Source organism: Oxyura jamaicensis, chromosome 10 (genome assembly GCF_011077185.1).
Source record: "Oxyura jamaicensis isolate SHBP4307 breed ruddy duck chromosome 10, BPBGC_Ojam_1.0, whole genome shotgun sequence".
NCBI classification, from domain to species: Eukaryota; Metazoa; Chordata; class Aves; order Anseriformes; family Anatidae; genus Oxyura; species Oxyura jamaicensis.
In genome coordinates this window covers 19,624,124-19,638,583 of record NC_048902.1, presented here as the reverse complement: position 1 = coordinate 19,638,583, position 14,460 = coordinate 19,624,124, and the positions used below count along the sequence as shown (strand labels likewise).

At 40.2% G+C, this 14,460-nt stretch overlaps 1 protein-coding gene across 3 annotated transcripts in view; it reads right to left on the bottom strand.

The window, feature by feature from the left end:
• Nucleotides 1-14,460, bottom strand: part of MAP2K1 (mitogen-activated protein kinase kinase 1) — a 38,645-nt gene that overhangs the window by 18,130 nt on the left and 6,055 nt on the right. For 2 of the 3 annotated variants that reach the window (XM_035336312.1, XM_035336311.1), the window contains exons 2-3: nucleotides 4,267-4,477; nucleotides 2,204-2,350 (exon numbers count right to left, since the gene is read on the bottom strand). In XM_035336312.1, the coding sequence (XP_035192203.1) occupies nucleotides 2,204-2,350; nucleotides 4,267-4,477 (358 nt within the window). Of the gene's footprint in view, nucleotides 1-2,203; nucleotides 2,351-4,266; nucleotides 4,478-8,737; nucleotides 8,815-14,460 lie in introns of those variants that run through there. The other variant, XM_035336313.1, reaches the window with a different exon arrangement.

The window sequence follows — 14,460 nt, the reverse complement described above, 5'->3', positions numbered from 1 at the left end:
CATTCCACAGTTGCTAAGGGCTTCTGAGAAGGAGAACTATGAAAAAATATATACAAATTTTAAGTAACTGATGCAATAATAGGCATGTGCTTAAGTTCTAGATTCTGTAAAATAGACACTATACCAAGAAACTAGAAAGTTATTTCTCAAATTAAGAAACAGTACCCTGTTGTCCAGATAGTCATTTGGTAGCTCCCAGTAACTATGGCAAAAATCCACCTTGAAAAAAAGCAATTTCCTTCTGCCTTAACTTACCTTCGGAAGTTTTCATCATTTTCACTACTTATATATGCAGTGCAAAAACTAGAGTACATGAAGTTTAATTACTTGAGGAATAACAGCTAAAATGCTTATGAGAAGTATATTAAAAATTTATTTGATCATGTCTTTTTGGAAAAAAAAAAACAGATTTGACTAAAAACACACCACCAAAAACATTTTATGTATATATATATATACATAAAAATAAATGTCTTTTCTATAAACAGGCTGCATTTCTGTACAGCTATTGCTTCTGAGACGCTAGTATTCTAGCAAAAGATCTCATACAGAAAAAAAAGAAACTTTTTTTCCCCTGAGGACTAGCTTCAAGTGTGAAAGATGTTGAATACAATTCACTTGCCTAGATGTGCGGGCTGTAACCTTCAGCATCTTTCAGAAGCAGACTCCAGACTTTCTGCATGTTAAATACTTGCTGCTAAGCAAAGTTATCCATTGATTTTGAATTTATTACCCAAAAATATCACTCACATCTTCAACTTCCATGTCTTTCCCACCAACAGCTAGGTGTTTTTATTTGTATGTATGTTTTGCTAGAAGTCTAAATTTTGTCTGATGCTAATTGAAAGAAAGGTACATACAGAAAAGACAACGGAGACTCATCTAATCTCCTACCCAAAAGGAGAACAATAGATTACACCTAAAGATCTACATTATGCCAACAACTTAATTACTTAATTAAGACTCAATTAAATAATCCACCTGCTTTCTATTTCTTATCTCCTTAATCAAGTGTTCTTTTTGTAAAATCCTGTACCCAGTCTGTCTATATTCAGCACTGAAAATTTCATACCACCTTCTCTTAAATTGAAGAGATGTCTACTGTCAGATATCTAATTCCCCGTTTAGGAACTTGCAAACCCCAATTGCTTCTGTTTTTTTCTTTTTCCTTTATATATAAATTGAGATTCTTTAGACATTATGTTTACACATGTAATTATATATCACTACCATCTGTCTTTCAGAAATTACAGATGTGCACTTTTGTGGCATTTAACAATGTATTCCTAAACAATGCCCAGACAGTCATTTTTAACATCTATTTTTGTCTCATTTTTCATGACTGTTTTCAATTTTGATGAACTAACTTCTGCATAATTCCCAATAGTCATTTGTATTTTAGGAGTATGCACACTTTCTATTCAGCTTGCACATGTTTAAAAACTGGATCATGATCACTTGTTCCTAAGCAACCCTCAATTTGTTCTAAAAATTTCCGTAATAGAAGACAAGAGAAGCATTAAAACTTTCCCAAGAAAAAAAGTTTCTTTCCAAAGAAAGAGTTTTGTCAAGGGAAAAAAATAGTCTTAGATTTATTGTATTGCATGTTGTTAAAAACTTCCGCTACTAAGCAAGTGAGGAGAAAGATTCACTGACCTTTAATTACAGAAAATTTACTTTTAGTGTTTGGCTCCATATGGTAATAGAAAGGCAAACAGATGTCGAGAAGAATGTGTACTTTTCTATTAAAATGAAACACAGTTAAAAATATTTTTGGTATTAAGAAAGTTGTTGAAGTTCCTTCTGGGTTTGTTCACTGCCTGTGCAGTAATCTTTATGCCTGCAATTCTGTAAAGTTTGAAAGTAGATAAAATATAGATCTAAGTCACAATAAATTGCATTCTTGTTATCATAGCTGCTAAGGGCCACAGCTGTCATACCAATCAGTCAGCGTGGTCTGATCCACGTGCTCTTGGTACTGCATAAAAACAAGAACAAACCAGAACAAGTGAATAGCAGGATCAGGTGAGTATTTTCAAACAAATAAAGTATCATGGATATAGAAGAAATTGGGAATCTGAAAGTTTCAGATTCCTTATTCACACAGAGAAGTCCACATTGCTAACTTAAGTCCCGCTGACACCCAGGTTTTACGTTAACGATCCGTCAGTAACCTCAAGCTAGGAGATCTGAACGCACTTACCATGTGTTCCATGCAAATGCTGATTTCTCCATCACTGTAAAAAGCTCCGTAAAAGCCCACAATGTATGGCGAGTTGCACTCATGTAGAACTTGCAGCTCACGAATGATTTGGTTTCGAATAGCTGGCTTGATCTCTAGATGAATTAACTGTAAAATAAACCATTCTTATTATTTTCCTAGGGGCACAGGGCCTTGCAGAAGGAACAGGTTGTTCAGAAGTCAGGCACTCTCCACATTCAGAAGGTTTCAAGCCCCTCTGGATAAGGTCCTGAGCAGCTCTGCTCTTGCAGCTGACTCTGCTTTGAGCAGGAGGCAACTACACGACCTCCTGGAGCCCCTTCCAATCACAACTATTCTATGACTTAACTGTAAAATAATTCCTTCTTATTGTCTTAGTAGCAAGGGGAAGGGCAAAACACTGTAATACAGCACGAGGAAGGCAAAACATCAGTACTTATGGAAGATGCTAGATTTAGGGGGAAAAGTGAAGTAGAATCTCTCCCTAAAATAGACTAGTTTATTACATAAACCAACAGATGTTCTCCATATTACTCAAGTATGCCATCTCCACACCATTTCTGAGCAAGACGATCTACAAAGCCTTTAAAAATTTCTCATTAAAAATAGCCAAATTCCTATTTTAGTTAAAGGTGTTAATGAATAACAGCTGTTAACCTATTAAAGCTACTGTTGATGTAAATAAGAGACACTAACCTTTTCAGTTTAATGATAGATCGCTAACAAAATCTCATACCATCACAAAATGTTACAGGGAAGTCCAGACAGCGATGCAGCAAGTTTATCAATGGGATGCTATTTTCATATATAAACTTTTAAGGGGATAGATTTTCATATCTAAAAGCTACAGGAATAATACCAACACTCCAAGTCTTAGATATTTTTTCTTTCAATGGAAAATTCTACCAGAAGGAACCAGAAGCAAAATCTATTACAAAACAGAAAAGAATGTACAATTCCCCAATGTGAAAGGGAAAAAAAAAATAAAATCTTATCAAAATTTCAAGTTCTGATTATGACAGGAAGTCAATATGTGAAAGAAAACCACAGTTCAATCATCTCAGTTGCATTAAATATTAATGAATTGGGGTAAAAATTCCTGTTAAACTCACAGTACATGAAAAATCAAGTCAATTGATTTAGTTCAAATAAGCCTCAGCAACTTGCATAGTTCATAATTCTCACTCCCTTGAAAGTTGGCACTTTTCAACACCTTTTCCCAAACTGCTGCTATACTGAGCATGGTTATTAAAATCAGCGCATGTATGTTCTCCTCTGTTTTGTTGAGGATGACAGTGCACACTTCTTCAAAGGCTTTCAGTGATTTCTTCAACTAACTCCTCAGTTAAAAAAAATGGAAATTTTCAGTGCAGTGTAATAATGGCAATTTGAGCATCCCTGTGTTTTATCCTCTCAAAGAAGAAATTATTTTTCTCATGAACCCAGGTAGCCTGCCAGGTTTCTGATCCACTGCGGCACATTGATGTATGGACTCTGCCTCCTGTGCAAGGAACTTCCCTCCCGGAAGGAACAGGCAAGAGGTGCCCAAACACAAACCGTACTGTAGTATCAGATGCATTTCCATAACTGTATTTGATTCCCAGGGATTTTGAGAGAAAGTGAAAGCTCTTCTTGTATACAAGATGACAATTGAAATATCAAGACTGTAGACCTACAGCCCAGAACACAAGATACTGTCATTTACCCTAACATACATCTTTCAGTAACTCTTAAGGCCTTCTACTTAATGAGTCTAATGCATTTTCTCAAAGATACCTACACTGCTGAAAAGAATGTGTTTGTCAAAATGGGGGGAGGGGAGAAAGATGAGAAGGGGGAATAATATTTATCCTTTCATTGTTAACACGTAGAACACTTTCTGAAAAATTGGAAGTGTAGGATAAGCAAGCACAGCCCTTCCTACTTTTTGGAAGGTTGGCATTAAACAGTCTTTTGTGTCAACATCACTTATTTCTCCAAATAATACTTCAGAGATCCTCCTCAGTAAAAAAATATCCTCAAGTTCTTGTTTTTGAGGCACTCACCTTTCTTGCCATTATAAGACCAGAAGGCTTGTGAGATACTTTGAATACCACGCCGCCATTTCCTGCTCCCAGCTCACTGATCTTCTCAAAGTCATCATCCTTCAGCTCTCCAACTTTTTGTTTCTGGGTAAGAAAAGCTTCAAGGCGCTTTCGTTGCTGTTCATCCAACTCTAGTTCTTCCAGCTTCTTCTGAAGTGCTTCCAAATTTGTCCTGTACAACAGAGAAAGAATAACTCAATTCGGCTGGTTGAGCTTGCTCAGCACTGTTGCAAGAGGAAGAGCAATAGATGACTGAGGTCAGAGACTAAATGCACAACATTTTTGCACCTATATAAGTTATCTAGATGAAACAGACCCATACAGTCATACCCATTAGAGATGTATTACTGGATCTCTTTTAAGTAAACAGTATTTTTTTCCAGATAAAACAATGACAAACACAAGCAGATCGATACCGTTTCTCCATCTTTGAGGTTCTGTCCAAGTTCACGCATGTTAAGGTTTGGTATCTACAGGAGTGGGTTTAATGACTCAGCATTCACGATCAGGGACCTCGTGAATCATAGCACAACTCTCCCAGCTATTTTTAGTTCCGCGTTTTCAGGATCGTGTTGTAATTTCCTACAGAGTTTGTGTTTCAAACACTGACTTCACACATTTATATTACTAATAATCCACTTAGATATTAATAAGAAGTTACCAAGCACAAATGCATAGAACACTACCGGAAACACAACTCCTTGTTTAAATGGGATAGGAAACAGCCCAAAGTTATATATATATAAAAAAGTACATCTATAAGAAATCTAGGCTTAATGTCTTTGATTACTACCAAAACAGAAACACAAGGCTCTAAAGAGGAGTTAAATTTAAGACCATAAACAGAGGTTTGGTTTTCTGGGATTTTTTTCTTTTGATAGTTTAACTTCAGATCCTGTGAAAACACTTCATCTTGGTAATGTGAAAACTTAAAAGCTTGTTTAAAATTTCCTGCTTCCAGCTGCAACAGTAAGTTTCTGCAGGAGTAAATATCTGTTTTGCTTAGACAAATTTAATGCAACATTCCCATGGATGAAAAGTGCTGCTAGGATGAAAAACTTGAGGAACAGAATCCACTTCTACAGAGCCCACACCACTTCTAAGTAAAAGAAAAAAAAAGTAAAAAAAAAAAAAAGATTAAAATTCACCAGTAACCAAGAAAACTGTTTCCATTCATCACTTCATAAACATCCACTTACAACTCGTGCTGCAGAGACGCATCCCCTGGATGCCCAGGCAGGGGCTGGCCAGCTTAGAGGACTCATGGCTGACTCCAAGGAGCAGTGACTGACAATCCTCAGACTCAACATGAGGCCAGAATCACAGGATGAGGCCCTAACCTTGTTAACGAGAGCCTGCACTTCCAGCCAGGATAACAATCTTGGTTTGAGTGTGTCTAAGGTTTAATTAAGGCAAATAAAAAAATCCCAAATATTCACAACTGTTTTCTGCTACATGATCTCTAAGTTCAAGCAGTCCCAAGCTCCTACTACATTTAGCAGTTTAAATGTGTTCGATGGGATGCTACTGAAGCTAGCTTAGGAAGAGGTAACACCTAGAAGAGCTTAGTAAGGGAAACTGAAGGAGACCTTTGAAGGAAAGGTGAGTTGTGTTCAGTTATTTTGACATTTAAACACTCCAGGCCTAAGATCACCGAACAATGATGAGAAAATAATGTCAATTTGCATGTCAAAAAGAATGAAAAAGAACAAGAACAAAGCAAGCTCCACAAAAATATTTGCCCTGGGCAAATGCCATCTGGGAATGCTGCTCAAAAACAGAGGAGTTTTACATAGTAAAATCCGATGTACATTGTCTAATGTAGTTACACCAAGTCTCTAACTTATATATTTTTTATAATAAAAATAACTTCATTCTGTACAAATGGAGCAGCATACTGCATTTTCAGGCTATCCTACGAGAAGCAGCACACTTATTTCTGTCCTTGTCCAGTGTTTTTTTTTTTATACCAGCACAGTTGTATCTGTGTATAACCATACAACAAATATCCTGGAGCATCCACAAAGTTTTCCTTTGTAGATAAGCACGACTTACAAGAACATTCGAGTTAATCTGACTGTCATAAAGATGAACCATAAAGAGACATTTTTGAAATCTAACTTCTAAAACAGAAAACCTATCACTGGATACTGTCCTCCAGATGTGCCCACTAAAGCCAACAAGCCCCAGCAACATACGCGTTTACACAGAACTGAAGTTGCTCTTCTTACATTATGACCTCAAGATAAAACTCGGAGTGAAGTTAAGCACCCCTTACTGTCCTGCAACAAACCCCAGCACGATGATCAATGGACTCAAGCTCTGTATTTTACCCTAGAAGATTACTGTTGTGAGAACACAAAACTGGTGTTTTCCAAAGGACATGCACCGACAAACCCTGCCGGTACTCCCCACACTGCCTCCCCACGAGCTCTGCTCAGCATCTTGCAGGGCAGGGAACGAGCCAGCTGCTTGATCTTGTAGGCTACTGACATGCACTTGCAAGATACACATCATTATTTTTTGTTGAGCAGTATGTTGTACTTTTTTTGGAACTACAGGTCATGTTTTACTCTGTAGAAACCTCTGCAATCAGTAGAAACGGAGAACAGATCTCTGATATTTTTGGGCCACTTAAAGAAGCTATTCCTCCAAATATTTCTTCCTATTAGAAGCACAGCAACTTTATAGTCCATACTTGCTACATAAAATCTTTTACATTGTACCTTTCAGCTGCTTTTACCCTGCACTTACATCATGAGTGGCCAGAAAATACAGCCTATGAAAAAGAAAATTGAATTAATAAAGCAGTTTTAGTGGATGCAACTTTTGCACAGACATTTTCTTCTGTTCCACTGCTTTAACGTCAGGAGCAAATTGGCAAGAGCTCAGCATCTAACTGACCTTACCAGGGAATTTCAGTTTGCTTTGAAAAATCCAGTGTGCCACAGCAGCAAGTGGTCCCCAGCTTCACTTAGAAATTCAGAGAGGGAACACTGAACTTGCTGTCCTTTTAGAGATTACTGAGGAAGATAGGGCTGCTCATTTGGAAAGATAAAGGAACTAGAGGCACAGAGACAGAACACAGCATAGCTTTACTTGCTCCATTTTGAAGAGAACAACTATTGAGTTTTGTCTCTGAAGCAGAAGAGGCTTTCTGGGCTTGGAGACAACACAGAGACGCTTGCGCACATGACCTGGAGCAGACAAACAAGCTAGTGTGATGAAACAAAAACGCAGTCATGCTGAAGCTTTAGCACCAAAGACGACAACTTGCTAAGATAGCATGAGGCTAACACAGATGTGATGAACGCATATCTGTATAAAACTACTTTTTACATCGTTTGTTTCGATCTCAAATTTTGCACTTCCAGCACAAGTGTTTCCTTGCTTGAAAGCATAAATTATTGTTGGTGTCCTTGTTCAAACAAGCACCAGTCAGAAGACTCCAAAGGCTTCCACAGAAGGAAAAAGTATTGGCGTCATGAATTTCAGCACATCAGGTTTCTCCATTTATCTACAACGTGGGTGCAGTAGCGAAATAAAAATTTAGGTAAAAGATCTTTGGTCCCACCTGAGGCCAGACCTAATCCTCTAGAGGGGGAAAACCTCAAACTTCCTGCCATCGAGACAGAACCAACCAGGACTTCAGACCAAAGTCACCAGAATGTTCTAAGCTCTAATGACAGAACCTTCACTACTTGCACTGACAGGCAGGACAGTAACAGCAAATAAGTTCAGATCTCACTTGAATTTTTCAGGACCAATTCTTTAACTGTAAGGTAAATCAATCTGAAAACTTCCTGCAAAAGTAATTAACCCAAAGACATTGTCAGATCTGCTGTCCAGAATTTAACTAAATAACATCTACAGTTACTTTTATGATAATTGAATGACAAATAGATAGGCAGAATTTAATTTTTTCATTCTGGTCCTTTGCTTGAAGCACTGGATATTAATCAATTTCAAATGTAAATAGATAAATAGCATTAAAAGAGATAAAAAGCATTAAAAGAGATGGCATTAATCTAGTTCCAGTACTTCAAGGAAGCAGGACTTCTGTAGTAGTTTTGAACTCAAGCTTCTGCAGGAGTCCTACTCCCAGCCAGGAGCTACGATCACTGTCTGGACCTTCCCTGTATAAAAGCATCACAACAATGCTGCAGAGCAAAGAACATACAGAAACAGATGTGTAAGTAACAAACAAGTCACTACATAAAGCTTTACAAACTAAAACACAAATACAGAAGAGTGAACACAAAGCAGTTCTACAGTAGGACACCATGAAAACGTTAAGGAAGTTTGGGAGCTAAAAGCAGCAGCGTGCTGGCGTGCCAGTATCTGCCTCCAGAAGCGGCACTAGTAGTTACTTAATCTTACATAAAACTTATTCAAAAAGAAAAAGATTCCTATTAAAATTCATCACCATTACCTTCTGCAGTCTTGGAGTTGTTTTTTCACTGTCAAAAAGCTAAGCCTCTGCCAGAGCTCCATCACAGCAGCAAATCATCAAACCACCTCAGCCCTTCGCTGTTCCAAGCACTACCCTAAAGCAACAGGTTATCCTTCAATTTATTACTAGCAGTTTTAAAGCCAAGCTCACACTAAAGCTCATCCTGCACTAGGGAAAGAATCCAGCTTTTGTAATGTGATCATCTGAATGAAGCAGCAGGGAGGTCAGTGCTGTTGTCCCCACTCGTTAAAGACACAGCGAAATTTCACAGACCACATTCGATAAATATCTTCTTGATGGGCTGGCAGAAATGGACAAATCTGCTGTGTAGCCAGCAGGCAATGCCACTCTAGAAAGTGGACCAATGGAGTTCAGGTGCTATTATTACAAGATCTCTCTCTTCCAGATCAAAACCAACAAAGCCATACATCACATTCAGCAGAGGTTTTCTGAGGGAGGTTAGTTGTTTTCTCCTCCAAGGGCAGCACCAGGCTGCAGGTGTTGTGGAGGTGGATCTGCCTCTGCCCACGCTTGATCGGGTAGGATCCCTCCTCTAAGTCAGCATCGGTTCTTCTGTTCTGCACTCGAGGAAGTACGCGGACAGCTGGGCAGCACTGCTGTGGCCTCAGAAGTATAAAGACACAGATCAGAACTTAAAGCAGTCTCCTACCAAACACAGCCACCTTCCTGACTCAACAACCGTCCTCTGGTGCGTGGGGAGAAGTTCTGCTCCTGCCCATTTACACCTCACCAAAGCCCCGCTCTTGAGGCCAGCTGCAATCTGACATCCTGCATCTGAACCCACATCTACACAGCCAGCTCCTTTAAACCAGAGGCCAGAAAGCTCTTCCAAGTAGGATCACTGCATGGGATACTTGGAGCTTTAAGCCTCAGGACCACCTCAGGTCTATAGAAGGAAGATGATCTCAGAGCTCATGCGTTGTCTCACCTGTCCCAGGATCTCACATCCTGACAGTGGCTGCATGGATGCTTAGGAATAGTACAGGGGGATGACGACAACAGGAGTGCAGGCACAGCAGTGTCCCTAGTTACTACTGCACTAGATGTGGTGTTAACTAGCCACACCTTTAACCCAAAACCTAAAGCTATACTTAACCCTGAAGCCTACTTCAGAAAAATAAAAACTTGGTAGAGGAAATTTAAAAAAATCCGATGCCATTTTACCAGTAGCTTGTCACAAAGCTGCTCAGAGTTATTACTATCAGTTTTGCAAGCTGAATAATTAGCACGAGTGAAAGCATAAAGACATACATTCCCTTTCAGATCTACTGTCATACGAGGATACAAGCTTGGGGGCTGTTTTCTAGCATAGTGACAGTAACACTTTCCCCAAGCCTACACAGCTGTCAGTTTAAAGCAGAAGTAGGCAGCTCACTACATTATTTCCGTGAACAGCCTCAATCAGGGAGCTGAATCAAAGTATGAAGAAGATGAAGACATTTTGCAGATTTGAGAAGACACTACTATTTTGCATGACTGTGCTAAACCCGGGCAATAAGGCAGTTTTATTATTTAACTTTAACAAAGAACAGCTCAGAGAATAACATGGAAAAAGAAACGTGAGCAGTCTCGCAGCTAACAGGACAGGTGTCTCTGTCTCTGGGCTGACTCCAGCACAGCCTCATAAAACTTGCAGTTACGACAGTTCGGAAAGATCTGAACTCACTCGAGGTGCAAAGGATTTGGGAAAAAAAAAAAAAAACAAACACTGTTTTTCAACTCCCACTTAGTTTTCACTTCTTGCAGCATGTCAGAGGTCCTTCATACATATCCCACCAAAGGAAATGCTTATGTGACTGCCCAGCACACTTGCTCCTTTCTAGCAGCACTTTTAACACACCATATCACTCCACTTTCAGGATGGAACAGACCCAGTAGGACATGTTTTGAGGCTTAAGGCTACCAGAAAAGAACTACCCAGTAAGAGCAAGAGGCAGATGATTCTGGCTAACATCTATTTCTTAGAAAAAGACAAATAAAACAAAACACCAGAAGTGTATTTTTTCCTGTCTGAAAGTGTCCTGCCGGATCAATTACACTCAAAATTTCTATTCCCATTTTTCCTGAAGCAGAACGGGGTACGTTTTAAAGATGAAAGTGTGGTAAGACTTCAAACATCCAACAAACGACACAACATAAATAACTCCTTGTAGGCTGATCTGTTAGGTAGGAATATTTGCTTTAAAATTCTTTCCTCCTTCGCTTTAGCCCAACCAGCATGCCATTAAACTTTTCACAGTTTTTTATTCCCAAATGATGTTTGAATTGAAGACAGAGTTCAGCAAAGGGAGAAAAGCCACAGGTGTGGATGGTGGCACCAAGGGACAGCCATCAGCTTCCTGCCCTGCGTGCCTTTTCCTCCCAGCTCCTGCAGCTGTTCCCAGCCTCCGCTTTGGGTTGCAGCCCTTTGTCCTGCGTGGCAGCAGCTGCCAGCAAGGCTCAGGCGCCCCTTTCACATATTTAATGCTGTGGCTAAGCTACACAAACAGTGCTTTGCTCAGTTTGTAGGCTTCCTCAACGCTTGCTGCAGCGGTGCATCCACTACAAATAAACCCTGCAATCTCAAATTAACAAATCCTAAAAACAGAGTCTCCAGAAGTGGAAATCCAAGTCCTGAGTGCTCCTCGCCCAAATACTGGTGCTCCAGTAGGTCTGCAACACCACAGGGCAACCCGCACTTCCTCACAGACCCCAGCCTACTTGTGGGGCACTCAGAACACAACACAGAGCATAGAGATCTTAGAAAAGTCTAGTCAGCCGACACATGTGGATTTACACAAGTTCTGGTTTTCAAATGTTTTAACTCTCTGAACTCCAAGTTGAATTTAATAATAAAAAGGGATAAATATAGGCAACAGCAACGATACCCGCATCTTCACAACTCCCTTCTGTGGTAAGGGCATGGCTCCAGGGAAACACTATAATAAAGAGATGAAGTTACGTTATCTGTTTACAAGGCCCATAAAGGCCAAGGTTAGAACTGAACAGCTTCAGGTGCAAGAGCTGAGCAAGGAGCCCAGAACAGAAACTCTGGCAAAAGCTGCAGCTGAGATGTCAGGGATAGGCATAGAACACTGCCTGGGTACGCAGGGAAATGCATACAGAGAGCCACAGCTGGGATCCAGAGAAAACCACAGACAGAAGGCTCACCTCTTTTCCAGGGCAGGTTGGATGGGGTTTGAGCAACCTGGTCTACAGGGAGGTGTCCCTGTCCATGAACACGGAGGAACTGGGAGGGTTTTAAGGTCCTTCCAACCCAAACCATCCTGTGATTCTGTGATCTTTGCCCAAATTTGCAATAGAGGGATTGCACAACACAGGACATTTACCAACAGAGCCAGTTAGTAAAATAAATTAATCATCTTGACCTTTTTTTGTACAGACTTTAACAATACATATTTACACATACCCACACCAAACATCTCAGCAGAGTATCTCTGTATGTAAGAATGGAATAATTTCTCCCCCTCCCCAAAAAATGCATTCTCTGATTGCTAGATTTCTGCATTGAAGCTATTGACTCATCTTCATGCCACACTGAACAAAAGTTTAGAAAAGCACAGAACAATGCGGAGTTGTGAACACAAAAAAACACACTGAAGGAAAGATGAGTTACCAGGACGTTTTAACAGTTTGTTTTAGAAACCTTCAAGCTGGTTTTTAGGAAGATACTTGTTCATACAAGGAAGCATGCAAAGGTGGCAATGCTGGAACATCTATGTTCTAGCTCTCAGAATGAAGTAAAACAATCTTGCTTCCATTCTCATTTCTTTTGTATGTGTCATGCAGCGATAGACACCACTGTTCACTTCCTCCTGCTGGATGCCTGCGAGGCAACAAACCCAGGCAAGAGAGAATGGCCTCAGCTGTCAGGAGGCAGAACTTTGCTGGAATCCACTCTCCTCCTGTTCAGACAAGACTCGGGTCAACGGCTGAACAGCAGATGTCTGCAAAGGGATGCTGAGCAGTGAGTTAGCCTTGCTCAGTTGCTGTGGGCACTGACTGGCAGAAAGGCTCACACACTCATTCCAAAGAATAAAAGATTGCCTGAGTAAGTAATATTGAGCACACATCAAACCAGAAATCATCTGCTTGCCAATTCCTAACAGTATCAGCAAGCCTTCAGAAGCAAGATCCCATTGCTTCCTTACAAAGGAGGAACGTGGGAAGACAACACCCCCCCCCAAAAAATTCAGCTACCCAGAAATTGATGTTGCCAACTACCATTGCTTCCTTGGAGAGACGTTTTTGTGCTTTGGCAGTGGAATCCATAAACTTCTAAATCCCAGGCAGTCCCCAGGGCAATGACTGGAGAACAAATGCAGCTTCCAGCAGCTGTAAAAAGGGTAACACAGGGAGGAGGATGGGGGAGCTTTTGTACTGGAAAATTTAATAATTTAAAGGGGCCATCTAGGTTTACTGCACATAACAGACAATTCCTTCCCCAGTTCATTTCAGAATGCTTCTCCTGTGTATATTGAAATATTTAGTGAGTATCCACTCATACAGCTCGCTGATGTATTTCCTGCCTTGGAGATTTCCCACAATTTAAGGCTTTTTTTCCCCCAGCCAGCACTTCAGCAAAGACCCTTTGCCCAGATTAACAGCAGCAGTGCTGCTGTTATGCCAGACTAATAATTCAGCTGCATACGGGGCTTGCCTAGTCCCCCCTTTTTTTAATTATTATTTTTTTAAATGAAAAAGACTTCTTTGACTATTAAGTAACACTGGAAGATCTCAGAGGTAATCTGATCCTCTCGAGACAAAGATCTAAGACTATTCAATTAAAAGATGTGCTACTCTGAAACTGTTGTAATTACTGAATCTCTGCATTTCTCTGTAGTATCTCAGGCTCCGGGTATGCTGTCACATAATCCTGCAAAAACTTGGGCTCTTGGCACAGGCTCTGCCCCATTCTGCCTTCAGCCATTCATTCATCCAGAGTAACCCCACTCAGAACAGATACACTTCAAAGATCACTAAAAAAACTGTGTATTTTCAGCTGGAGTATCTCCCTGATTAAGTTCACCATGGGGCTACATCAGTGCTAATGTGAGCCCAAGAGGACAGCCCCACGAAAAATTATCTGGGATTCTTTGGTGGGTAAATTCTCGGTTGGATCAGCACAGATGCCTGACTCACTGAAGAGTTGATGCAAGAAAAGGAGCCTCAGGAACACGTGGGCAGAGCAAGAGGAGGACAGAAGTTCCGAAGTAGCAGGATCTTGCATGTGTGCAATCGTGAAATCACACCTTTCTAATTTCATCTGCAGAACTGCTGTTGTAAAGGGCAGAAAAACAAACTGCTGACTCCACATTAACCACCAGCACTTTCCTTACCTGGGTTATCACTGGAATGCAACATCTTTATTCCCGGTTTATGTAATTCTAATAAACTGATTTATGCTTTCTGAACAATGACCACATCATAAGAATTGAAGTATGTTTCCATTACAGTCATCATGCCTAAATGTGTGTGTAAGTGTGTAACAAGACTCAGTACTCTTACTTCAGTATTAACTGTCCTACAGCCTTCCCTACACCCAGACTTGATAAAACAGCATTTACTTTACAACTGAGAACAGCAGAGGTCAATTTGCCACTCGTGTTAGTTTTGCATTAGCTGCACTTGCTCATAGTTTTTCTGCACATGCTTCTAGAAATAATAAAAGTTAGCGTTGC